The sequence below is a fragment of the Neopsephotus bourkii genome, unplaced genomic scaffold (genome assembly GCF_033783945.1).
Source record: "Neopsephotus bourkii isolate Nb327-2 ecotype Australia unplaced genomic scaffold, CSIRO-AGI_Nbou_v1 NB_2, whole genome shotgun sequence".
Lineage (NCBI taxonomy): Eukaryota > Metazoa > Chordata > Aves > Psittaciformes > Psittacidae > Neopsephotus > Neopsephotus bourkii.
The window spans coordinates 1,188,839-1,214,719 of record NW_026900519.1 but is presented as its reverse complement, the minus strand read 5'-3'; the positions used below and the strand labels follow the sequence as shown (position 1 = coordinate 1,214,719).

The 25,881-nt window shown below is 42.8% G+C and overlaps 2 protein-coding genes across 8 annotated transcripts in view; one reads left to right on the top strand and one right to left on the bottom strand.

Moving 5' to 3' along the window:
* Positions 1-25,881, bottom strand: part of PEX11G (peroxisomal biogenesis factor 11 gamma) — a 343,872-nt gene that overhangs the window by 34,046 nt on the left and 283,945 nt on the right. The window lies entirely within an intron of this gene.
* On the top strand, positions 161-25,881 carry DAZAP1 (DAZ associated protein 1). 7 transcript variants are annotated; one of them, XM_061357112.1, is made up of 13 exons: positions 161-304; positions 5,650-5,690; positions 6,128-6,294; positions 6,592-6,657; positions 7,282-7,392; positions 9,251-9,299; positions 13,870-13,952; positions 17,305-17,458; positions 18,943-18,972; positions 19,401-19,541; positions 20,396-20,578; positions 22,502-22,590; positions 24,827-24,963. In XM_061357112.1, exons 1-12 carry the CDS (start codon positions 273-275, stop codon positions 22,579-22,581), a joined length of 1,137 nt encoding a protein of 378 aa, XP_061213096.1. In that variant the 5' UTR covers positions 161-272; the 3' UTR covers positions 22,582-22,590; positions 24,827-24,963. The 7 variants fall into 7 exon arrangements, with proteins under 7 accessions (XP_061213096.1, XP_061213025.1, XP_061212942.1 ...); XM_061357041.1 differs by lacking the exon at positions 22,502-22,590 and having other exon boundaries at positions 7,285-7,392; positions 24,827-25,881; XM_061356958.1 differs by lacking the exon at positions 22,502-22,590 and having other exon boundaries at positions 24,827-25,881.

The window sequence follows — 25,881 nt, the reverse complement described above, 5'->3', positions numbered from 1 at the left end:
CGGCCCCGGAGACCCCGTAGCGAGGGGGGCAGGTGCGCGCGCATCGGCGGCTGGCGGCGCTGAGGGAGCGCGAGCGCGCGGTTGGGGGGGGGGCCGGGCCGGGGGCGGCCTTTGCGCAGCTCGGGAGCGCGCGCCGGGGGGGGGGGGGGGAAACGGGGGTAAACGGCGAGGAGCGAGTGCCCGGAGCCCGCGAGCTGCCGCTGGTGCCGCCGCTACCGCCGCCGGAGGGAAGAGCCGGGCGCGGCCCCGGATACCGCCGAGGAGCCGCCGCCATGAACAGCGTGGGAGGCGCCGACGAGATCGGGTGAGTGGGGGGGGGGGGCGCGGCCGCCTGAGGAGGAGGCAGCGGGGCAGGGTGGGGGGGCGAGGGGTCCCGTACCCCTTCCCGTGTGCCCCGAGGCCAGGGCCGCACCGGGACTTCCGCCGCCGATGAGAGGCGCCCGCCGCCACCGGGCCTGTCCGCCATGCTGGGCCCTGCGGGCGGGAGCGCGCCCCCCCCCCTCCACGTGACCGGCCCGCGCCGGGCTGCGGCGGCAGGTGCGCGCCGCCCAAGGTCACCGCGGCGCTTCCCGCGCCGGTACCGGGAGCACCGGGGCGGGGGGGGCCCCGCCGGGGCCGGGCGGGCCTTGGGTCAGGGATTTGGGCTCTGCGCTGCTGGCAGAGGGGGGGGTACCCAGGGCAGGACAAAGGCGGCCGCCGGCAGCCTCCCCTCGCTCCGTGCTGCAGAGGAGCCCCGGCGCTGCGCGTAGCTGCGCTTCCAAACTTCCCCTGTGCCGGCAGTGGCTTCCCGCTACCGGTGCTGTGCCCGGTGGTGCGGGCACAAACCCGCTGCGTTTTCCTCAGAGGCTTCCCGGAGGTTCTGTGGCTCCTGCGGAGCGTTAGCCTGCCATACCTGGTTCTTCTGCGGTGTATTTAGCGTTATTGTGCTTCAGTGCTCTGTATTCTAAAGCCTGGTGACATTTAAGTTATGAGTCTGTTGATTTGGCACGTTAGAACTAAAAAATAGACAAAATAATCAGAAAGATTGGTTGCTGAGCTTCCACAAGTTTTGGCTCAAAATACGCACGTGTTAACCGGTCACCTTTGAAGCTATGGAGTGGACACTTCCCGTCCTGTCTTCAGTGCGTAGTGCGCTGCTTATTTACTTTGCATGGTCTTAATTGATATAGTTTTAGCTATAGGAGCGATAGGATAGCTGTACTGAATACAGCACGTTGCTGTGAACCACACATACTGTGCAAAGCATGTTCGGATATGTAGGGTTTGCTCTGAAAGCGTTTGGTCCTGGGCCTTAATCTATGCCTGCTGCATTATGAGAGACCTGATGAGCGAACTCGTGTGCGCTGCTGCTGTTCTGGACCCATAGGTGAGCACTGGCTCCACGTTCTCAGCGAAATACTGTCAGTTTTCCCCCTGACCAGGCCCAGCTGTCACAGAGCTCATTCCCAGTTGCAGGCTACTTAGATTTTGATCCTTTTGAGTTGTAATCAGATTGCAAAGGATTGGATTTTAATCAGAAAGGATAATTTTGGTTTGGTTTTATTTTTGTTCCCCCCCCCCAACAATGCTCAAATACAGAGGTGAAACCATAGAACAAACTGCAGTTGGAGTCAGCTGCCTGCAGTTGTGTGAAGGAAGTTGTATTTCGAAAAAGCTGTTGTGAGATGCAACTTTTATTAGGAAGTTATAAATTTATCTGCTTTTCTAGATAGAAATTTTAAGAAAAAATACTTAGCAAGGCTGCAGGCCTTGTGTGGATGTGAGTAGGTTTTTCTGTTTAGTACTTGGAGCTGTTTTGGATGAAAGAACGCACTGATCTTGAGACTCTTCTGCTCCAGGATGTAGCTGTGATATGTAGCCAAAGAGTGTGCTTTTGTTGAGTCTTAGGCACTTTTGCAATGCATGCTTTGCATGCTTTCTTACTAGTTCTGGGATTGTCTGCTTCAGTGACAGAAAAGAATAAATTAGCAAGTAAAAATCAGTCGGGAAATAATTGAAGCAGAACACGTGAAACTGGGTTAAAGCGTCTTGTATGTTCTGTAACTTCTGAAGAGTTCCCAAACTGAGCCCTGTGCAGGATGCTGCTGCTTTGAGCGTGCTGAGCCCGGGTGGTGCACGCTGTTATACGTTCACAGTGGAGAGACAGACCTGCTCCGGGAAGCAGAGAGCATTTTGTTTTGTCTTCATCAGGCTGGTGCTGCTTTCCATCCCATTGGGAATCTGCTATAGCATCCTTCTGGCACTACAATCTGTATTGGAAGATGATGTAAGTAGGTATGAGCACAGCAATGTCAGCAGCCTCAAACTGATAACATAATCCTAATAACTACCAGTCCAGAAACTGTTTGAACAAGACGTCTTGCAGAAGGCCCTGTATCTTAAGACCTTAGGAGCAGGCTGAGCTTGGGGAACCTGATGTTACTTCACACAACTGTCCTATATAATATCAGGTCTAGGTTTTTGTATTAGGCAGGGATTATTAACTCTTGCATTCACTCAGCATATTCAATGCAATCCATTGAAGAGCTGAAGAGCGGGTAGTCCTGGCTTTTGGCATTCTATGGGGTGCATATAAATAGAAGCCCTGTATTTACATACAGCTGCTGTCTTTGACCTTAGGCAACCCAACTTGTTTTGTTTGTTTAAATGTATGTAGGGTGACTACAAATAATTCATAATGGAGTTGGAAGGTTTCAGTGACTGTTAACTGCAGGGAATCCTCTGTCCCTGAAGACAACTTGATGCTCTGTCAGAATGCACCTGGTATTTTTTAATTGATTTTGCATAGATTAATCTTGTATACCAAACTATCAAATTTAGTTAAAATAAGGGGCAGGGGGAAACCAAAAAGCCTAAACAAACAAACCCCAAACCAACAACCAATCCCAAAATGTGGTTGGTTGAGGAAAATGTCACATAGTAATGGGCTACATCAAAACTTTACTCTGGTATAGGATATAGCATTGTAACAGTTACTCTTTTTGTTACTATTAGGAAGTAAAGTTACTTCCTTATAGAACTTACTCTTCCTAAAAATGACACAAAAAAGAGCCCAGAGATACACGTTTGTGTCTGGGACATGGAGAGGAAATGCAGTCGAGGGGCTGTTGTGGAAGGTACCGGGAGGTCTGAGCCTGGTGACTGCAGGTGGGTCCAGTTCAGGTGGGGTGGAACAAGCTCTTTGAACTGGTGCCAGGAGGGAGCATGCTGCCAGTGGAGGGAGGTGGGGGGGAGCTTTCCGTCCTTGAGGAAAGCTTTGGCATCCTGAAACATGCAAGTAGGAACCAGGCAGCTTTCAGGGAGGGTAATGGGTGGAATGTCCTTCTTGAGCCGTTATCAGGTGCATTATAATCTGTCTTTGGCAGCACTATGAAGACTCTGCTTTCTTTGCCTATTAGCTGTTCAGTTATTTTCTGGCCTGCTTAAGAAGATGCTTTGATCTGTGCCTAGCAGGCATTTTTTGAAGGACAAGACTTCTGTCACCTCTCACGACACGTAGGTACTGTTTAACTGTGAGTGCAGTCACCCCTTGGTTTCACATTCACTCTTGAGGTATTGGTTTAGTCACTGTTGGCTGCTGCATAGGGGTCACAAAATGATGCCGTATCACACAGAAATGAATCAAAGCAAAAAGGGACTGCTGTTTGGTCTGCAAGCCGCCCTGCTACACAGGACCTTCTAGCTCTCACTGGGGGTGAATCTTTTCTTACTGCAGTTGGTTGCTCCTGAAGAAAGCAGGTGAGGGGAAGTTTAACGTTTGTTAGGAGAAGTTCAACTTTCCCCGTGTAACTGAAGGTGCTCTTGTTCCCAGCCTCAACACAGATACGGCTGTATACTTGGATGTATCTGAGGGTGAGTAGCAGACAAAGCCAAATATGGTTCCTCTTTGAGGACTCATAAGAGAAACAGAGGGCATCCTTTGAAAAAAAAAACCAAACCAACCCCCAAATCCAAACTATCTCAGCACTTGTCTGTGCAGACCCATAAGACTATTAACAGAAGAGATTCTGCATTGGTGCCTCTTACTAAAAAGAGCCTTCTTACTGAGTTGTGAGGTGCCTTTGAAGTAACCTTTAATTATGGAGTAAATTACTTTGCATGGAAGTTCTGTCACACCCTACAGTTGATAAAGAGTTGCAAAGCAGGCAGTCTGGCTTCTTGCTGCTCTGCTTGTGCATTCACCCCAGTACTTTGGCGTGCTCTGACATGAAATGGCACAGATTTGGATGCTCTTTTCAGGAGATGAGTAGATTTGGATTGGCCTTAAATTTTAAGCATGGAGCTTATTTTGGGTGTTGGCCATGACTTTCTCATCTATTTGGTGATAATCTCTGAATTAGATTGTAAAATGGTTTCACAACTAATTGCTGAATTAGTGCTACTCTGTTTAGTACTTGCCTCACAAGTTTGCCCTCTGTCTTAGACTTGAACTTCGTAGTTATACTTTTGCTTTCATTTAACAGGAAGATAATGGTAGACAAAAGTGATCTTGACTGGTCTTTCAGGGTGAGCAGGGAGGAGGACATAAAAGGGAGGGATGAAAGCCTTTTGTTCGTTTTAATAGGCAGTTTCACGACTTTTCTCTACCAAGACAGTACCTGGAGAACACAGGGGCAGGAAGCCTGAGGGCTGACTTAAGCTTTTTCTGATCCAGTGGTGGAAAACACTCACATGCTTTCTGGTTTACCCAATTACACAGCCAGAGAGCAAGTTTAGGAGATGATAACATCAAGTGTGTAAACTTCAGAGTCTGGTGTTATTTTTTCTACAGGGCTCATTATTAGTGAGTTTTTGTAGAATCTTTTTGGTTTACCCTATTCTGGTTGTCGTTTATCTTTCTGGTAATGTTCTGTGTCAGGCAGCAAACGGATGTGGAGAGCCCATTCTTCACACAGTTGGAGGCCTGATGTAAGACTCTGCATACCTCTTGATCCTCAGTCTGGGACTAAAGCTGTAAATGGAATGGACTTGGGTATTTAAAGTAGGATGCCTGATTTTTGGTCAGTTTGCTTTAGCTCAGAAGTTCTGGATTTTGTTTTCATCCTTAAATTTGAACTGCATGGACCCTTAGCTGTGCTAAGAGAAGTTCTGTAAGTAGCTCAGAGCCTATGATCCAGGAATCCAAAGATCCCATTGGAATTAGGGGGTGAGGGTTAACCAGGTTTTATAACTGTTCTTGGACCACTTCCCAAGTTTCAGTGAAGGTTTATATGAAGTGTTCCATGCTGGAACTCGTTTCTGCCCCAGAAGAGCAGGTAAATGTACTTTGTGTGATGTTACATGTGGTTTTTCCTTCTGGGTAATGATTTCTGAAAGTACCTGCCTTCTCCAGCACCTGCAAATAGGAAGTTTGGAGCAACTGATTTGTATTTTCTTTGTGTAAAAGAATAAAATATATTCCTGTAATAAGCTTACAATCTCTGTTCATGTTTGTGGCACACAAACGAGATGCTTCAATTTTATGTGGGTCTTCATGAAACACAAGGTAGTTGTCCTGGAGAACAGGGAATTTATTGAGGATCAAGATTTGTAGTGTGTTTTGGAGGCCTCGGTACCACCAGACCTCATCAGAATAGCTGAATTCTGCATTGAATAACGTGAAGCATTTGTCATGTAGCACCCTAAAACTGCTCTGTGCTTCGTTTGCAGAAAACTGTTTGTGGGTGGCTTGGACTGGAGTACAACACAAGGTAAGTGATGGATATTCTACACCAGTTGAGCAAGGGAAACAATGTACAGAGATGTAGCTTTGTAAAGACATGACTGTGGTAGGAAGATTTCCATGGGATTCTACCGCTCTCTTCTGTTAATACAGTTTTCTGCAGAGAGTTCAGATGGGTGTTAATCACTTTGGGGTTTCTGTTTTCTGTCAGTGTTTGGAACTGAAGTTTTTGTTAGCTCAGATGATGACAATTTTTTATCATTGCTTTACAACAACACAACTTTCCTTTCGTGTGAGTGGAAATCATTACATACCGTTTGCTTAGAGGAAGTAAAATCTGATCCTTCTCAGAAGATGAGTTTGAATTTGTTTAGACATTTGTTTATCTCTTGTCTCATAACTGCAAACACAGCCTGGTTAAAGTTAATATCTGGTTCTGTTTAATATACGCTTTTGTTTTAACAGAAACTCTTCGTAGCTACTTCTCCCAGTATGGAGAAGTCGTAGACTGCGTCATAATGAAAGACAAAACAACAAACCAGTCTAGAGGATTTGGATTTGTCAAATTCAAAGATCCCAACTGTGTGGGAACAGTACTGGCCAGTAGACCTCACACGTTAGATGGCCGAAATGTAAGTTGCTTCTGTGTTCTGGGTTTGTTTCTGCTCCACACTGCTTCAGAGATCTGGTTTAAGTTCTGGTGGCTTGTTTGCAGATAGTGTAAAAGTTAACCTGGTTGCTGGGTTTAATTATTTATTGTAAGACAGCTTTAACTCAGTGATTTGTGTCACATTGTAGAAGCGATGTATTGATGAGAGCTGTGATCTGAGGAGCTGGATTTCAGCAGTGCTGTGTTCAGCTGCCCTAAATGTAACTTTTAGAACAGTATTCTGCACGCTGAGATCTGACCAAACTGGAACTTCTTCCAGATTGATCCAAAGCCATGTACACCTAGGGGGATGCAACCAGAAAGGACACGACCGAAGGAAGGATGGGTAAGGAAAGATACTTGGTGTATCCTGCCTCTTTTCCAAGCTTTGGCTTACCTTCTAGCAGTTAAATTGAGTTCACTTGGATTATATCCATGTTTTAAAATCAGGAGTCAGTATGCAGGCCTCGAGTATAAATTTGATTGCTGAAAAATGTCTCTTACTTAGATTTCCTTGGTAGGGCTCCAAGTACAACAAAGTGTTAATGAACATCGTGTGTTTGCGTCAGACTCGGTTCGGGTGTGGTATTTTCTTAAGCTCTTAGCAGTGCTTTTAGATGAGTTCTTCAGATCTTGAAACAAGTGTCTGGAAGTTCACTTGCAGGACTGATGCTCTTTTTCCAGCCTCCTTCACACCCTGCAGGTTAATATGATTCATTAGAAAATGAGTAAATGGCCTCAGAACACAGTCCCTGGTTTTCTGATCTTCTGAAGAACAGAGACTGGGTTATAGCTGCAAACACTAAACAGCTTGAGCTCTGACCATGCAGTTGCTTCACTTTAGTGAGTGGGAGACTTCAAGCTTGGAGATGGCTTCCCCTCAACCTGCAAGTTCATGTTTCGGTATAAAATGCTCGAAGTAGCCAACTTTCTTGTCCTTCTGACTGATTTCTTTTCCTCCTTGATTTAGCAGAAAGGATCCAGGAGCGATAACAATAAATCAAATAAAATTTTTGTTGGTGGGATTCCTCATAACTGTGGCGAGACAGAGCTCAGGGAATACTTCAAGAAATTCGGAGTGGTGAGTCATTCAGCATGATGGTGCTTCGCAGTCGGTTGCAAGATCCTTTCCTCCCCACTGCTTTTTCTCAGTTTTCATCAAGCTGTCGAATTTTGGGTTAATTTAGACAAACTGCTGTAGGGACATACTGAAGCATTCGTAAATGTTCATCATCTTGAAATGTATCTTGCCGTTTGCCAAAATCTGTTGCTCTGACATGTACTTCCTCTGCTGCTTCTGTCTCCTCTTGTTTAAGCCTACCTGATGCTGTATTTCATTCTCATACAAAAACTGAGTTGAGTTGGTTTAAGATTGTTTTTCTCTTTTCAGTTGATAACTTGAGGCCTAATGGTTAAACTGGGGTTGGGGAGGGAGGGAAGGAGCACAGCAAGTACTTCATTGGGTTTGTCTAAGATCCTTCTCTGACTACGTGTACGGGTAGGTCTGCAGGCTTCTGCCAATGTTTTGGTAATAGCAGCTGCTTTTACATCATCATCTGGAAACGTCTGAGTTCTGTTGTCCAGAGCCTCCATTCTAGAGACAAACTACTATTCACGTTATGCACTTGGTTTTAATTCAGTCGCTAACCTCAGATTGAAATGACTTATATTCTGATCCTTTTTTTCCCTATTTAATTCACATGTGTCCCAACTCTCACTGCCCCTTTAAGATGGTAAACTATTGAACTAAATTACTATGTTCTGCTATAAATAAGCTTTAGAAACATAAAGATTGCCTGAGTTAAATTCAAGACTCTGCTGGTGAACGTGAACTTGCCATTTTCAAGTGGCATTTAATGTGTTCTCTTGATACTTCTTTTTAATCACCTTTCTCCGAGATCTCTTCTTAGTGGCAGCAAAGGATTTATTGGTTCTTTCTCAAGTGGCTCAGTTTATCAACAGTACTGTATTGAAATTTTGATTTAAGATCATTTGAAACAGAAAAACCCAGGGCAATGGCTAACAACTGTTTCTTTAGTTTGAAAGGCTGCAGTAAACTCAATAATTCAAAATGGGGGAGCATGCTCCACAGCTGTGGAGCGTAGTTTCTAAAGGCTCTTCCTCACAGACTTTTGGCTTTCCAGTTCTGACCTCTGGATGGCTTGGGAGATACAGGGTTATGTTCCACCAAATGTAGAAGGCAACAGCCATTAAGTGTAAGTGCCTTTGAAAGTAAGTAGTAGAACTTTTAACAGTAGTGTAGAAACTGGAGAGTCTATGTAGTGTTCTTAAGAGTTACCTTTGGAGAATTAGAGGCTCATGCATGTTTTGTGGCCACAGAGTTGTTTGGGCTTTTTTCCTAAGTTAAAATCACACTGATACTGATCATCTGTAATTTGGGGAGGGGTGTGTGTAATGCTGTTTAAAGCATCAGTTTAGACATCAGTTACTCTGTGCCACATCGATGTTCAAGTAAGTAAAGCAGAGAAGCTGTGCAGATTCTTAAATGTGTCTGGAGTTAAAGCTGCTTTTCATGGTGAGAGTGCAAATGTTTAAAAATGGACAAAGTAATCTTTTTAAGAAGCTACATTGATGAATAAAACCAGAAACCTGGGGGGGGGCGGTGTTATAGGCTGTAGTGTGGCTATAGACAATGTGAAGACCTTAATGCCAGATTGAAATCTTAAGTGTGGTGAGACTGTAAAAAGCCACAGTCTACCAGCAGCTTTCTGAAATAGATGAACTCATGCTTTCCTTAAAATCCCATCAAGAGCAGCATTCCCTGTTTGTCTGCACTGTGCTGGGACAGCCTGGTATGGATGGCTACATCAAGCATTTAATTGTGCTTTGTGGATAGAGGGTGGGAAAGAAGCCTGTGGTAACTGTTTATAACACTCCCCTGGTAGCACAGTTAGTAGAATTTCCCTTCTCTCTTCCAGGTCACTGAAGTTGTAATGATCTATGACGCAGAGAAACAGAGGCCCCGAGGTAAAGGCTGATCTAGTTTGTCCTTGAAATTTCTTCATACTCTCCTATAGTCAGATGGCAAACTATTTCACACCATCAGAAAAGGTAGCCTTTTTTTTTTTTTTCCTATGTTGCCTCAGGAAAAAGAATAATTCACTGGGCAAATATCACTTCAAGCCTAAACTCTTCATCTGCAGCTTAGTTGGTATCTGTGCATTTGAAGTCAGATGTTTCATGTTCATTTCTGAGGTTTCGGGTAGTTTTTTAGTTGAATGAAATTTGGTTCTTGAGCCTCTCCTGTGGCTTAAGGTACTACTGGGGGGTGGGATGAGGGGAAGTGCAGGTTTTCCTCCTTTTCCACATGAAAGGTATGTTGATGTCTGTAATTGCATGGGGGGGATACTCCAGTTCAGAGTATTTCTGAACACCAGATTAGAACAGAATGCATCCATTATATGCTTTTTGTTTTGGTTAAATGGCTTCACTTCAAACTAAAGAAAACCCCTCCCTAAACTACACCAAATAACGCTGAAATCTGTGTCAATATTTTGATTGGGGTGTATAATCCCTGTATTCTAGACTGCTTTTTTTAAAGGGGGGGGGAGAGACAAAACCAACACCACAACCAAAAGAAAACCAAACCTAACAAAACCAACCAACCAAAGAAAAAAAAAACCAACCCCCAAAAAAACCCAAGAAAACCTGAGAATTTAATCAACTTGGTAACCTTTGGTCAAAATACGAAGCAAGATTCATATCATTCACCTTCCATTGCATCTATCATCGGTTGGACAATGAAGAGGCAATATTTTAGATCTGTGAAGCTTAGTTGCACTGACCACCTTGTAGCATGTTCTACATGCTAGAGAATAGTTTGCCATCTGAACTTGCATTTCTCTTCTGACTCATTATTAAGAAATATATTCTTCACTTCATATTTATTAAGCTGTTAAGTCTTAGTTTTATTTTTAATTTAGACATCCTTAGTGACATATTTAAGTGTTTCATAGTAAAGTATGGTAATGTTAAGTAAGTTATTTTGTTTTCTTTTCTCTCTGTGAATTGTTTGACTGTGATTAACGATATCTCTTTAGATTTCCTCTCTCTAGGTGATAATTTATCACAGAGGTACAGGCCAGTTCCACAGTCAGAGGAGGGACGGGCTTTGTCTTTTATTGGAGTGTAAACGAAGTTTCAATATATTTGTTTTTTTTTTTGTTTTCTTGCGTTAGCTATCTTAATCTTCTTTGAACAGATACCTTTCATTTACACAGAACATACATTCATCTATTCAAGTGCTCTAGAACATCTGGTTTTAGAGGAGGCAGTGGACACAAAGGTGCAGGCATCTGAATATTAAGTTGTGGCTGCAGTTCTGCAATATTTAATTAACTATTGTATCATCTCAATCTTTGTCATATTTAATCCCAGCTTTGCAGCCTCTGAGCAAAAGGTACTAAAACATCACACCTCATCTGGATTAATCCTCATCTGAATGCTTTTCTGCTTAAAGCTATACTAAACCAAACCAAAAGGTGGGTTTGGGTCCAGTTAGTAGGTGGTAGCTTAAAGCAGAAGTGACAGATGAGTGCAGGTTTGGAAGCCTGTCTGTCTCCATCCTGGGTGCAGCCGTAGTGCCGGGTACATTCTTCCTTAACTCAGCTGACTTCTGAAGCTCTGTTCTTGAATCCTGTTGCTCTGGCTTTCATTTTTTGTGCTTTTACATTCTTTTATGTAGTCTGGCAGCTAACTGTCATCTCCAAAAATGGCCTTGTTTGTCCCTGGGGGTGTGCTGGGAGCAACTCATTGTTTGTATTCGGTACTCCTGGTCGTGCATCCCAGAACACATTTTCTCTTGCCTTCTCTTTCTGATCTGTGTTCTGTTGCAGAAAGTGCTGCTCAGTCTATACACTTTTCCTTTTACAATGATACCTGAGTAAGTATATATTTATAAAATTTAAAAGGCTGATTCACTGCCATCTTCTACTTGCACCACTCTGCACTTTGCCTTCTTCCATTACCTATCCTTGCACTTTGAACTGCGTTTGGTGGTAGGAAGAGGGGAAAATCATCCGTGTTACTAATCCCTGTAGCATTCATCTACCTTCAGCTTCTCACAAGAGCACTAGGAACCAGATTCTTGATTAGTGTCAGAGCTGTGGCTTTGCCCTTGAGGAGCCAGCTGTGTCTCAAGTCTTTGCTTACTCACTACTTCCGTTAGCTCTCCTGCAAGCAGTGCTTTCATGAGAACTCTCAGTTCCAAGTAGAAGCACAAGCAGCCTCATTGCATCTTAAAAGAAACTGTGGCTTTGTTGCAGTCTCTACTCCTCAAGCTTTTCGATTGTATTTTTTTGCTAAACCAGCAGCTGTGAAGTAAGTTACAGGTTCTTGCTGTGTTTGTTCTTTCCTTCCCCTTGGCTGCAAACCAGTGGCATTGCTCTGGTCTATAGTCCACTCAGATTCCTGCTATTAGTTTCTCTAGTCTTCAGTCAAGTCCTGTCCTTCCAAAAATAAAGCTACTGGATGTTAGACTTCCTCACTTTGATAGTACTTAAAATTGCATTATTGAATTTTGCTGTGTATTGTACTGATTTCTTCACTGTTCCTTATCTTGTGGGGTTTGACCCTTTTAAATCTTTTGTTTTTCTTTACTGACTTCCTCAATGACCCCTTACTCTCTTTTATTCTTTTTCCCTTCCTTCTCCCCCTTCATGCCCTGTCTCCATCCCACAATCGATTGCCCTCCTTCAGTCTTACTGGAATCAAGTTAAATGAGCAACCTTCCTATGTAGGTGCTATCCATCATTTTCCTTTCCATGTCTTTTGAGATAAAGGCTGTAATATTAAACATGTGATTTAAATACTTTTCTTTTGACTCTGATACTTTAGATTTCTAGTTAACCTCAGACAAATATATTGTGATGAAATGCTGCTCTCAGTTTTGAGGCTGCTTTCATCACAGGTCAGCAAAACTTCGTTTATACTGCCAGTCTCTTGTGTGTGGGAAATGCTAAGTTTTTTCCTTTTTATTTTATTTTAGTGATGTCTTTTGCTCTTGTTGCTGACAGCAGAATTTGACCTGCTGGAATCTATTTTGGCCTGTATCTTTGTGTATTTTTTTATATATATATATATATATAAACTTTCTTACAATAGGCCTCTTTGGGCTTACCCAACCCAGTTGGATAAGCTCAGAGAGACACTAACTGTTATAGATACTGTATTTCTGTTTAACGCTTTAGAGCAATATATGGCTGCTGTCAGCACTAGCTGCAAAGCAAAATGCAAACCAAGGGGGAAATCTTGGGTTTCAGAAAAGCAGAAATGCATCCATGTTCCATATGCTTTTGATGCTGCACCTCGTTTTTTCTTTCTAATTTTTATTGCTCTACCCTTAGCTAATCTGAAGACTGGCACAATTTATGTACTGCATGTTTCTTCCCTTTCCTGGGGTTGGTTGTTACACCAGCAGCAAGTGGTTGATGGCATGAACCAGCCTCTTGTGTTCTGTGAAATTAACCACTGTTTTGCCACTCTCTCGGCAGTATCAGCAGCTACAACCTAAGTGCAGTGGTTCTCAAAGCGTGCCTTCAAAAAGAGATTTGGTCCCAGGGCTTTGCCTCTTTCCCAGCATCTTCTGCAGGCATCAGACATTCCCTTGGGGCCTTTTAAAAAGCTGCTGGATTTGGCTGAGCTGCCACCATCAGGGGCTATGGTCAGATGAAAGGGTGTGAGCCCCCCTTGGGGATCTGGAGCAGTTGGTAGCAATGCTTCGGGCAAAAAGAGGGACTGAAAAGGGTTGCTTTTTTTTTTCTTTATTTATTTTTCCAAGAGAAAACCAACAGGAAATAGAAGAAATGAAATAGATTAAAGGATGTGATGGCAAGTACCACGTTCTTTATAAGCAGCACTTCTTCAGTTGGCAGGGGGGTGTGTTTGGAAGGTGTGATGTCTATTACATGCTTTTTCTAAAGTGTGGAAAACTTGAGAACCTCTGCTCTAGGTTGTTAGTTTCTGAAGCTTCTCATTCATCCATGGAGTGGTAAAATTTTTCATGCTTTAACAGCTACATTTCAAAAACAACTTTATTATTTTTAACAGAAAATATTCCCTAACCAGAAGATGGGATAAGGGATGGGAGGAAGTTGCTTTGCAGCTTTGGGGAGCAGGGACAGAATAGGTTTTCCTTGGGAATCTAGTCTGAATCCAAGATAGGAGCAACGAAGTTGCTTGACTTGAATCTGCTGTCACACAAGTTTGTTTTTGATCATGTGGCACAGTTATATTTGTGACTATATTCACACTTTTTTCCCCTCCTGGTAGGCGGGCTTAGGAATAAAACCAAACTCAAAGATAGTGACCAAGCTCAGTTTAAGTTGCATGTCTGAAACCAGGCTGAGGCATTAAAATTTGCCTGATTACAGGAAGTATCCATTGCAATTTTCTCAGATTGACTTTTTTTTGACAATTTAACACAAGTCTGTTATCTGAAACCCCTGCTTGAACCCTTGGTCCGCCCCTAATACTGTTCATCATCCTGTTTTGTGTCACAACACCCTGCTACCTTGATTCACTCTTCGTCGTTGGCTAGGTTTTGGATTTATTACTTTCGAGGACGAACAATCAGTGGACCAGGCTGTCAACATGCATTTTCACGACATCATGGGCAAAAAAGTGTGTAGTTGTAGTTTTATTTTACCTTAAGAAAGAACCAAGTCTTGGGCAACTAGCAATTTCACTGGTGAATAAAACTTAGCCACTGATTCAGTTAGAAGGGAGAGCACCTAAGTCCAAATTTGAGGCTTTGCCCATGAAGGTGGGGGAAGATCATCCCCTAGAAGAGACAGATCTTGAGAGCCAAAGAACTTAGGTTGTGGATTGTTGTGGTTGGGGTAAGGCCTTGTGCTTACAGACCTGGGGGGTTGCTCTGACTGAGCATAGCTCACATTGGAATGAGTTGATGGTGACTACCTCTGGTTTGAGCACTACTAAGATGCAAGGAGAACAGTCAGTTGTTTCCACCTGCTTGAAAATCAGAATCCCAATGAAATCTGAGTTGTTCAAGGCTTGGTTTAAGATACCACTCCTTCAGATGTGTATTTGATGCTCAAATTTTGAGGTGGTGTGAGACAATGTACTTTATACAATCTTAAACTTAAAAGAGGAAGGAAAACATCATGAAGGATTGGTTTTTTACAAAAAAATTGGGTCACTTACTGTGAAACTTTGATACAAACCCACGTACTCTATGTAGTATTTAACCACAATGCAGTTAAGTGACCTCTGGTTGTTTCATCTTCATACTGTGTTGTCAGGATGTTGGCTAGAGAGGAATTTTTTAGGCTTGCTTTGATGTTACTCAACAAAGAACATGCTTGGACCTGTGGAAAAAAAAAAAGGAAAAGCAGAATAAATTGGTGCAGGACACCCAGGTTTTCTAGAGAAAAAAATAACTTCTTAACCTAAAAGTAACCACAGGAAATTCTGGTGAACTTAAACTCATATCCACAGTTTTTAAAGCCAGTGTTAAAACTGCTGCCTGCAGAGTGAATAGATTACAAGGAGACACATGAACACTGTTGTTTTCCTTGAATGTGTAATTTTGCATTGTCTTTTAAAGTCTCTCTGTGTGCTGGTAGTCCATAAGTATTTATGTAGCCAGCAAGGGGTATCTTCTTGCCCATCAGTGAAATTACGGTTCATCGGTAGTTAAATTATGCAGTATATAATGCTTTTTATTCCTATGAACTTGTTGTGGGGTTAAGGGGGGTGGGCTGATTTCCTAGTAATGGAAGTGCAAAATAGTGTTTTCCTCTTGTTGAGCACTCCCATTTGTGAGCAGATGCCTTGACAGTGCTAGAGTTACATTGGTTTGTGTAAAAATTACCTGTATCCTTACTTGCACATTCAGATCTTCCCTTGGAATTGCCTTAAAATTATACAAACCACTTGAACAAGAGGTCCTATCATAAAGCTGCATGATGTAGATGTAGTGAGGAACAAAGGAGAGTACCTCTGCTGGACTGGTTCTGGGAATGCATGGAGAACCCTGTGTGAGCCTTCAGTGTCAGCTTTTACGCTGTGGCTTTCAGCATCTGTCAGTGCTAATTCAGAGTTCCCCATTGTTTCCCAAACAATCTCAGAACCAAAAGGAAGGAATCTCTTTCCTGTCCTCTTCTTTTCCCTTTCAATGACATAAAGAGCAGAACCCTACCATGTTACACAGTGGTTTGCCAGCCAGGAGCAATGGAAATGCCTCATTTGTGGGTGCAAACTGGACTTTAGGTAGAATTTTTAAACCTTGCTTTGAAGAATATTGCACAGGGATTTTTTCAGTCCTCAGTTTGGCAGTTCACCACTTCCAAATGTGTGCTGAAAAATGAATGGACTGCTTCTGCATAGATTAATGAACTCCAGATATTCCGATCTCCTTCGTTGGCGAATAATGCCTGCTTTAAAAATGGTATCTTTTTGGTAATTATAAAGGTATTGCTGAAATGAGTCCATATGTTGTTGAAAGGGGAAAAAAAAGGAATTAAAATTGCAAGAAGAACTTGCTTTTGTAAGCAATAACTGAATTCCCTCGAGGCAAATGTGTTAAGACTCATTAATTTGAGTCCTTTGAAAAATTCCCTTGGATCCTCTCTGGAAGGGCCTTCAGCTGACTGAGATTTGGTTAATGTCATGTCTAATGTCCTTGGGGCATCTGCAGTGGGGTGGGGGCGGGGGGGCTTTGTCCTTGCCTTGTGCCTGTTTCCTGTTTGTTCTCTGACATGAATGGGGTTTAAGACATGGCAGGAAGAATTCTGAATACTTTCTTTTCCATACGACTCAGGCCCGTTGATGATTGAGATTTATTTTCTTTGTACTCTGGCACCCATTAAAATTAATCATAAAATAAAAAAAGCCTTGAATTCAGCATGCAGGAATGCTGAGAGTGTTTCATTAAATCAGAAACTGGGATTTTTTGAGAGAGAGAGAGAGAGAGGTTTATATTGAGTATGCAGCTTATTTTAAGTAGGTCAAATGCACTTATTCCATGGCTTGGAACACTAGGACATTTTATCTTTGACTAAAATAAGTTAGGCATTGTGGCTTACTCATTTGAAAAACAGGAGGGCTTTTGTCACTGACTTAACACAGTATGAAGATCTGCTTCTTATTGACTCAACTGTCCATTTTTATTACTTGCATGTTTGTTTACTTTTTTGTTAGATGTAATGTAAGATTCTCTTATCACATCCATTCCCTCTGACATTGTTTGAGTTAATTGAGATTCTTTAAGCGTTAGCCTGGGGAAGGTAAGTCTTTATCTTCCATTAGACATTAAACTAAAATATTTTAAGTTTTTAAAACAAAACAAACCAAAACCACAACCAAAAAGAAAAAAAAAGAAAAAAAAAGAAAAAAAAAAAAGAGAAAACCACCAAAAAACAACAAAACCGAACCCAAACCAACCAATCAAATGTGTGTTTCTCAGGTATGAGCAGAGCTGAAATTGTAGTTAGGTGGGGTGGGTTTAAACTGTAACTTCCAAATGAACCCCAAACATGTTGGAATGATTAAAGCATTAGTACCCTTTTTCAGAGCGTCCTCTTTACTCAAAGTTGGTTTGGGTTTTTTTGGCTGAATATGTCATCTTTGTAACTCTTGCTCAAGTGCTAAATTAGTCCATAAATAATGTAAAAGATCATGCTTTTTTTAAGTGAAGAGCCGTTGTAAGAGGGTACTGCTGTTTTAAGATTAAAGCAAATGAATACTGTACTATGATGAAACAGAAGTGATTTGTAGGATGTGTTTTTTTTCTCAAGACCTCAATAGTAGAACTTGTAATGTCTTACCATCATATATATTGTACCTGAGAAACATTTTAAATTACTGGCCTTAAGTTTAATAATTAAGTATTTAGACATAAGTCATAAGATGCTAAGTGTAGTCTTAAGTGTAACTAAGGGTGTGTGTGAAGGGAAGGGGGGTATATATTAACCTGTGCCATCTCTCCTAAGTGGTGACTCTGTTTGTTTAGGTGGAGGTGAAACGTGCAGAACCTCGTGATAGCAAAAGCCAAACTCCAGGTCCCCCCGGCACCAGTCAGTGGGGAAGCAGGATCATGCCAAGTGCTGCCAATGGCTGGGCAGGGCAGCCCCCTCCAACCTGGCAACAGGGTTATGGCCCTCAAGGTACTGCTTTACTGATCTCAGCATCACTGTTGCAAGAGTCTTTCCTTTACAGCTTGCTGACAGTTTGGGTTTCTGGCAAATGATGGTATTCCTGGACTTACCAATGTGATGGCTCTGCTGGGTTCCTGTCAGCACAACTAAAATTCCATGCATCAGTCCTTCCCAAGTCTGCTGAGATTGTTCCTTCACTCCTTTTCCCAAAACACTTGGTTTTATAGGGCAGAAGCCAGTGGGTAGTGCCATGCCTAGCATGTGTCTTAGGCAGCGCTTCACCTCTGCTGTTTGGTTCTGCCTCTCCCCAGGTTTAATGGACATGGGTTTGGGTAATGTGGAGAAGGTATTGAGAAAGCTCAGCAGCTCACCTTGTGAATCCAGCTCGGGCCCTGCCTCCGACCCCTACAGCAAATCCTGCTGAAAATCCAGGTTTTCAAGGTTGAGGCAGTTTCAAAGGAAGTGATAAGTAAAATCTGAAAGGGAAAAGAGAAAAAACAGATGGTCTTGTCTTTTGGATTTTATTGCTTAATGTATCTTGGAACAATAACAAGCAGCCATGGGGCTGGCAGTGGTGCAGGGGAGCACTTACTGCCTAGAATCTTCATGATTTAGCTCGAGCCCTTCGGGGCTAAAAGGAGCAGCCATGTGGTTTGGGCTTGTGGCTTTAACCCCCCCAAGATTTTGAAGGCAGGATAAATATGCTGAGTTCATCCAAAGACAGTTTTGATAACTTAGGGAGAATTCCAGTGGTATAATTGAGTTGCATTTGACAGAACAGAATTTGCTTGCTCTGACATATGAGAAACTTTCACCTGGGGGGCTAAAGGGAGTGTCACTGCTTCATCTATTGCTAGAATAGATGGTACCTCAGTGGAAGGATTGCTTGTTTCCCCATGGTGCTTATTAACTTGAAAGCTGCAGCTGAGGCTTTGACATTCACAGAGATGCACTAATCTGCAACTGTGCAAATTGAGAAACTAGATTATTTTCAATGCAGTTATTGTAGAGAAGATGATACCTGATCTACTGGAAAGATTACTGTGAAACAAATGCTTTATCTTTCAGTCTTAGTACAGAGACAGATGCAGAAAACCTATGATTCAAAACCTTCAGAAATAACTAGAATAAACATGGGAGTGTACTAAAACCACTTCAGAGTAGTCTGCTGTGATCCTCAGTGGTATCGTTCTATATACTAGTACAATTACCTGCATTTGGTGTGCTTGCAGCTCTTGAATGCTTCATCTGATTGGAGTTTGGGGATTCCTGTCTCCTCAGTGCATTATCTGCTGAATGATTCAGAGTCTTCAGAATTGCATATGCAGAAATAGTCCTGGACTATTTCTCAGACCATAAAAATAGAGCTGTAAGGGACTCTCGAGGATCCCCCCCAGTCTATTCCAGGGCCCTGAGCAAGATCAGCTTTCTTTTGAATCATTCCTCTTTCATAGTCCACAGCTTCAGTGCACACTGTTTTTGTTCTGTTTTAGGGATGTGGGTGCCAGCTGGACAGGCAATTGGTAAGTACATTACATGGGACCGATTGTAAAAAAAGAGATTCTACTGAGTGAGGGTGCAGTTTCTTCAAGAATTCACACTGATTTGTGGATTTCTGTAGTATTTAACCTACATTTAAAAGCTGGATTGAATTTGTCCTGAAAAAACGAAGAAAATAATGTGTTCTTAAAAAATGAGTAATGGGAGCTGACATACATCCTGCTCTTGCCAGCCACACTAATTTGTTATAAAGGAATTACACTCTGAATGGCAAATATTTACAGTAGGGATACTTGGAGGACAAATATTCCCCAAAATAAGAATTCATAGAAGGGCTGAGACCATGTCTGAAATCTGTCAAACAGCTTTACCCCATCTAGAGAATGCTGACTTAAGCAGCAGCTCTGCATTATTAAGCTGCTTTAGCTTTTGGTTTCTCTTCATTTTCTAGGTGGATATGGACCACCTCCTCCAGGAAGAGGAGCTCCTCCACCACCACCACCATTTACCTCATACATAGTCTCTACACCTCCTGGAGGATTCCCACCTCCACAAGGATTTCCGCAGGGCTATGGCACCCCTCCACCATTTAGTAAGTGACCTACAGGAGTTACTCATCTTTCTCTGGACTTAGATTTTTCACCTTACATTTCATTAATCCTCACATGTTTTGCCCATATTGTGTATTTCTGACCTATAATTAAATACTGAATATTCTTGTCTGTGAGTTGGGTTACTTTTTTACGTGGATGCAGTGATCATCTATGTTCTCAAGCTTGAAACTGTGTTGCTAAATGAATTAGTATTAATTCTGTACTCCTATTATAGCATCCAAGAGAGAAATTAGAAATTACTGCATGGTGACCTGGGATAGACACAGGCTGGATGTTTTGGAGGAGCTTAGGGAATTAAGGTCACAAGTGGCATTGGAAGTACAAATAGGATTTTTGCACCCGTCACCTCAGGCCACCTCTTGAAAAGTGTATTCACAAGCCCAGCTTAAAATAAGGTGGTGGAAAATAGCACCCAGTTACCCAGAGTTACTTGCTCTGCTACAAACCATTTGCTTGGGATAACTTGGTTTTCTTCCTGTGATCTGGAATAACATGCCTTCCTCCTCATGTTTCTTGCGTGTGTGTGTGTGAGTGTGCAGACTTTGGGCCCTAGGTCTCCTTGGTCGCTTTCTCTTGCTGATTGCTGCTGAGACCGCAGTCTTCCTTTGGGGTGAGGTTTTTCATGTCAGAAGGTGTATCCTTGGGTCTTTCAGCCACAGTGTTTGCCACAGTATAGGAGTGAATTGCTGCATGGCCCACAGTAGGTAACAGACACTTTGGTTTTAAGACTTGTGCTCTTAAAGAATGTTACCATACTCTAAAGGCAGCCAAGAAGCCGGGGTGCTGTTCACCTGGGTCTTTTCACGTGCATTGTGCTTTCCTTGCCTTTCAGGTTTTGGTTATGGTGCTCCACCTCCTCCACCTGACCAGTTTGCCCCACCTGGAGTACCCCCTCCACCTGCCACTCCAGGAGCAGCACCACTAGCTTTTCCACCACCACCACCACCATCTCAGGCAACTCAGGACATGAGCAAACCCCCAACTGCTCCACCAGAATTCCCTTATAGTCAGTTTGGTAAGTAACTGCATGTAAAATAAATTCAGCTTCATCTTCCTCCCCTTCCTGCTTTTTGGGTTTTGTTGTTTTTTTTTTTTACTACTTGTGCAGAAAACCAGTGTTCATAAACAGTTTGCTACCAGGCACTTCAGGACACAAATGCCAGCCACCAGCTCTCCAGAGATCCTTAAATCATGCAGTATTGTAGCCAGAGGGTATTTTCTTAATCCACTCTAAAACATTGCTTGTATGCTGTGAAATAGTCTTCAGAGACCCGTGTGCTGCTAGGCTAAGCTACTGATTTGCACTCTCCCTGCATCTGTAGTTAAAACTTTTTGTCTCCAAAACCATCCCAGAGCTTGCAGTCAGTGTTTTTTGTGTAACTGACTTTGATCAGATTGGAGAATAGTCTTCAAGAGTAAGAACAGCAGCAAGAGGCAGACAGTGCAGGGTATCAGAATCCAAGCTGCAGGCCTTATTTCTTCCCCCATTCCTTTCCTGTCTAGCTCAAGGTATAGTTCTGTCAGAAGTGTGTAAAGCTTCACTGTTCTACATGGAGAAGCATTTCAGAGGGCCACTGGAAGACATTGGTGTAACAGTGGTACTACCAAAACCAAACTAAAATTGCTAGACAAATACTTGTGCTCCTGAGTACAACATCTGCTCCTCCCTGTGGATGCTGAGAGGGAGCTCTTGCTCTTCCTTCAGCCCTGGTTTTGAGGAGTGCTCTCCAAAGAGCTGTTTGTGCCATACTGCTTTTTAATACTATTTTTGAAGGGGTTGTAATTGGTCATTTTTTACTTCAGGTGAACTTTTTGCATGCAATAGGCCGTGCATTAAGACTGTTCTCTACTTGAACATGTTCTCCATGGGTGTTAGTTTGCCTGCTTCGTTTGAAGTGCCTGCAGAAACTGTTAGGAAATGAACACTTCAGAGAGTTATTCAAAAGTACACTATTGGAAGTTCCAAAAATGTGAAACAGACTGAAGGAAGATGAGCCTCTCATGTGTTTGTAAAGCAAGCAGTATGTTTCTGTCCCTGAACTTGAAATGGGTTTCAATTTGTTTGTTACACACATGGTTGCTTTCATAGATAGCTTTGCCCTTGTGACTCAAGAGGAAGTTCTTCTCTTGCCAGAACTTGTCTCTTTGCAGACTCTTTTTTGAAGGGAGGTGGGCTCTCCTAAATAGAGTATAAATCCATGCACAAAACTGGGAGTGGGGAGCCAATATCTGTGATGTATTAGGAGTTTAGGAAGAATCTGGTTTACAACCTTGTGGAAAACTGGGAGGGGGGATTCTGGTATTTGGTGTATATGGTACCACTTGCCTCTTGTGTGTTTTAGGAAGCCTGTTTGCCAGGGAAATACTTCAGGTGTTCTTTAGCCTCCTAAGAGGGCTGGATATGGGGGGAGGAGGGAGGAAGACGTATGTAGTACTGCATTCTGAGGAGGAGGGCTGAGAATGTTAGTTGTTTAAACCACAATTGTAGTTGAGTCTTTTTATGTCGAGTGCTTTCCTAGGCTGAAAGCTGTTCTGAGTACAAGGGATAGATGTATTTAATGTGCTGCAGTACCCACAGAGTCATCCACCTGTTCATAAAGCTATGTATAAAACCTGTCTAGCTTTTTAAGGAGCTTCAGCACTTCCTGTGATTGCAGATTTGTTAGCAGCGTTGGCAGGGTAATTGACCTGCATGTATGTACATAAATGCATAGAGCTTACGAGCTTTAAAGGGGCACTGAACTATCTAATCATTATGGCATTTTAAGTTTTGTCCTGGCTTGCCAGCATCTTAAACGCTGCTATGTTTACAGCTAGGATGAATGTAAGCACTAGTACATGAAACACTAACATGGGGGTGTCTCCCTCACCCTGAACAATTATCTCTGTACAGGGCTCTCTTGGGGTTCGTCACCCTGGTCTCCTCATTTCTTACTAGGGCTGGGTACCTATTCTCAAGACCCTTCAGGCTACGCGCCAATACTTTGTTTACACTCTTATGGTCAGGCTGAGCAGTGAGGAGCATAGGTAGGTGGTGCCTATTTACAACCAATGCTCTTGATATATATCTGCCTTTGGGAAATTAACTTGTGTTTCTTACAGGGTCTCTTTTAAGAGGGTGGGGGGGGAACGAAGTGGCTCAAACGTTTACTCTTGGGAGTAAGGGCAGTACAGTCCTTGCTGTTCATGAGCTGGCTGAAGTGAAAGCTCCTGACTGAAGCATGACTGAGGCTGCTGTTGGCTCCCCAGGCTGCTGCATTGGAGATGCTTTATGCTGTGTAATGGAACTGAGCTTGGGTTCTTGAGTAAAACCATACTGGTGAGCACAGCTTACTTGAAGAGTGGAGGTGCTGCTGCAGGCTGAGATTCCTGGTGCAGCAGGAACGAAGAAAGCAGGGGGAAGATGAGATATATTGAGATGTCTGGCTGTTCAGGTTTATGCTGGAGGTTTTCTTTGTGATAAACAAAGTGAAAACTGAGGTTTCCAACACTTAATGCTGCAGCACTGCAGCGTACAGTGAGAACAACTTGATTTCTTTTTTTTCCTCTTCCTACCCTGAGCCTCACCCTTTGGCAAACAATTAAACTGTATTTTGGTAGTGAGAACAACTTGATTTCTTTTTTTTCCTCTTCCTACCCTGAGCCTCACCCTTTGGCAAACAATTAAACTGTATTTTTGGTTGCCTGCTTATCTCTGTCTGAAAAAATGACTGGATTAGCATTTTGAGCTAATAGGGGCTTGTGATAGATGTGCTTTTAATGCTCATTAGTGGCAATAAGTCCCGAGAGACAGGCAGAGCTTGAAATTAAAATAGTGAAGACATGCGAAGAGATTTGATTTTGGATTAAGAGAGTTAAACCTGCTTTTAAGCCTGCATAGAGAGAAACACAACTGCAGAAATGTACTTAGCGATTAGGATTCTTAATGTCATCTTCCATAGCAGAGGCTTGCACTGATGCCACTGTTATCAATAAGAGTCATATTTAATTACAGGAACACTTATTAAATTTCTCGGTGTTCTTAATTTACATCAAATTGTCTTTCTTATTGGCAGCAAGAATTGCAGCAAGTCTTTTGTCTTCACCCGTTCTCTCTGTCCCCATATTCTGCTTACTCTAAGCGTGGTTGGAATCAGGTCTTTGCATGGATTATGTTGCAGAGCAGTGGTTGCAGCCTCACTCAGTGGCAGAAGGACAGTGTGGCCCGAGAAGTGCTTAGTTCCCCAGACTGAGGAAGAGCAAGATAAACGTTAACTTGGGGCATACATTAACCTAAACTTTAGTTGAGATGCAGTACCTGTTCAGGCTTAAAACTGACTGAACTCAGATGCAGTTGGTGGCGTGGGGGATGTGGGAGAAGGACTGTGTAGTGGGTTAGTGACTGCTGCTTCTCTTAGCTGGGTTGGGAGTGTTTGCCACCATCTGCAATAGCTGTAAGGTGTCAGGTTTTGAAATGGAGCTTTGTTCTTTGAATGTGCAACACACACCCTCCAGCTCACCCATACACTGGGTTTTGAGGGAAGGATCTTACTTATTCCTGCAGGGCTCCCTTATAAAGTGTATAATGGGGGCAGTAGTTTCAACCTTCTGAATTCCACTTTTCCAACTCTGATACCTCACATTTCAATTTACGTTTTTTGAATTTAGTATTCCTTGAATGAGAGGGTGGTTAGTGGCTAGTTAATGAAAATAAATACTCATGCAGCAGGACTCTGTTTTTGAAAGGGACTTTAAGATTGTCTTCAATGTGTCTCTTCAGCAAGAAAGCTTATTGCCTATCCAGGAAAGATGGTGAAGCTGAGTGTACAAAGCCAGAATCTAACTGAGGTGCTGCAGGTACAATAGGTTTCAGGAAGAACTTCCTTGCTGTACCCTCATCCGTGCTGAACCTGACAGTACTAGTTGTTAGGCAATTAAAAACCCAACCCAAAACAAAATACAAGTATTGAGAATGAGCTGACAGCAAACTTGCAAGCCGCTTCAAGCTTTTGAACAGCCAAAACTTGAGCTGCCAGCCTGGGCAGGATTACCTCAGAAGTGAAAACAACCATTTCTGCATACCTGTTCAGTTCTGCTTTCTTTGCCTGTTTCTTGTGTATAGAAGATAAATGATTGCAGGGACTGAAAGCAGCTGCTTACTGTAATGTTAGAGGTGTGTGGGGATTGGGTGGGATCAGGTCTTGGATTTGCACCTCTGCTGTTGTGTGTGTGTGGATGGATGAGGCTGGAAGCTGACTCTGCTGCCTCTTTCCCTTCTCCCCAGGGTATGGACAAGACTTGAGTGGTTTTGGACAAGGCTTCTCTGATCCCAGCCAGCAGCCGCCTCCCTACGGAGGCCCCTCAGTTCAACCATCAAGTGGCCCACCTGCAGGAGGAAGTGGTTTTGGACGAGGACAGAACCATAACGTGCAAGGATTCCACCCCTACAGGCGCTAGCGTGGGCTGGCAATCAGGGAATTCTGTCCGTACTGGGATGTCTGGTACCAGCTGAACCCGGGAATCCCAGGCTTATGAACTTGTGACAATCACATACTTGATGGAAGAAAAACCTAACAACATTTTTTTGGGGGGGTGGGGGAAGGTGGCTTCTGAAGGCAGAGCTGTGGGTGTTTGGACTGCAGTTTTTAAACATTTTCCTTTCTCTAACCCATCAGCACAAATAAAGAAAACGTCACTGGTTCAAACTACAGGGTTTTAAAAATGTCTTCAGCTTTAATTCAAAACTTCAGGTTTCTTTTTGTTTCTTTTTTATTTCTTTTTTTTTTAATTTTTCTTTCTTTTTTTTTTTTTTTGGAGATTATTTTTCCTGAGCCTTTGTTTTACCGTATATTGTAAACTTTTATGTTTAAGAGAAAAAAAAAAATATATGCATTTACAGATTGTGAAATTTTTAAGAGAAATTTTCTACTATGTATGCTGGCTTATTTTTTAATTTAAAACAGGGTTTCCGTTAGCACTGTTGGAAGTGAGGGTAAGCTGCAACCCCCTTACTCCTAACACGAGCAGTGGGGCGGATGGTTCCGAAACTCTGGGAGTTCAAAGAAATCTACTGAGTGTATTTTGCTGTTGTTACCTGATGGTATAGGGCTGGTAACAAGGCAGGTGCAGACTTGCTTGACGCACAGAGTCACTTAGGAAGCACAGTGTTAGATCTGCGCTTCAAACGCTTTCCAATCCTCTGTGGATTTCATTAGGGGTTAACGGAGGCCTTGTTAAGATGTAGATTTCCCTCAGGCAAAAGGTTTAGGTGCATTTTGCACTAACCAGTGATTACCCCTGGTTTGAATAAAGAGAAGTACATTTGGATTAGAAACACAA

Coding starts and splice junctions, on each gene's coding strand:
- DAZAP1 (XM_061356958.1), top strand. CDS start 273: ATGAACAGCGTGGGAGGCGCCGACGAGATCGG. Junction 6,658..7,281: donor CACGACCGAAGGAAGGATGG/GTAAGGAAAGAT, acceptor TCCTTGATTTAG/CAGAAAGGATCCAGGAGCGA. Junction 18,973..19,400: donor GCCAGCTGGACAGGCAATTG/GTAAGTACATTA, acceptor TTCATTTTCTAG/GTGGATATGGACCACCTCCT.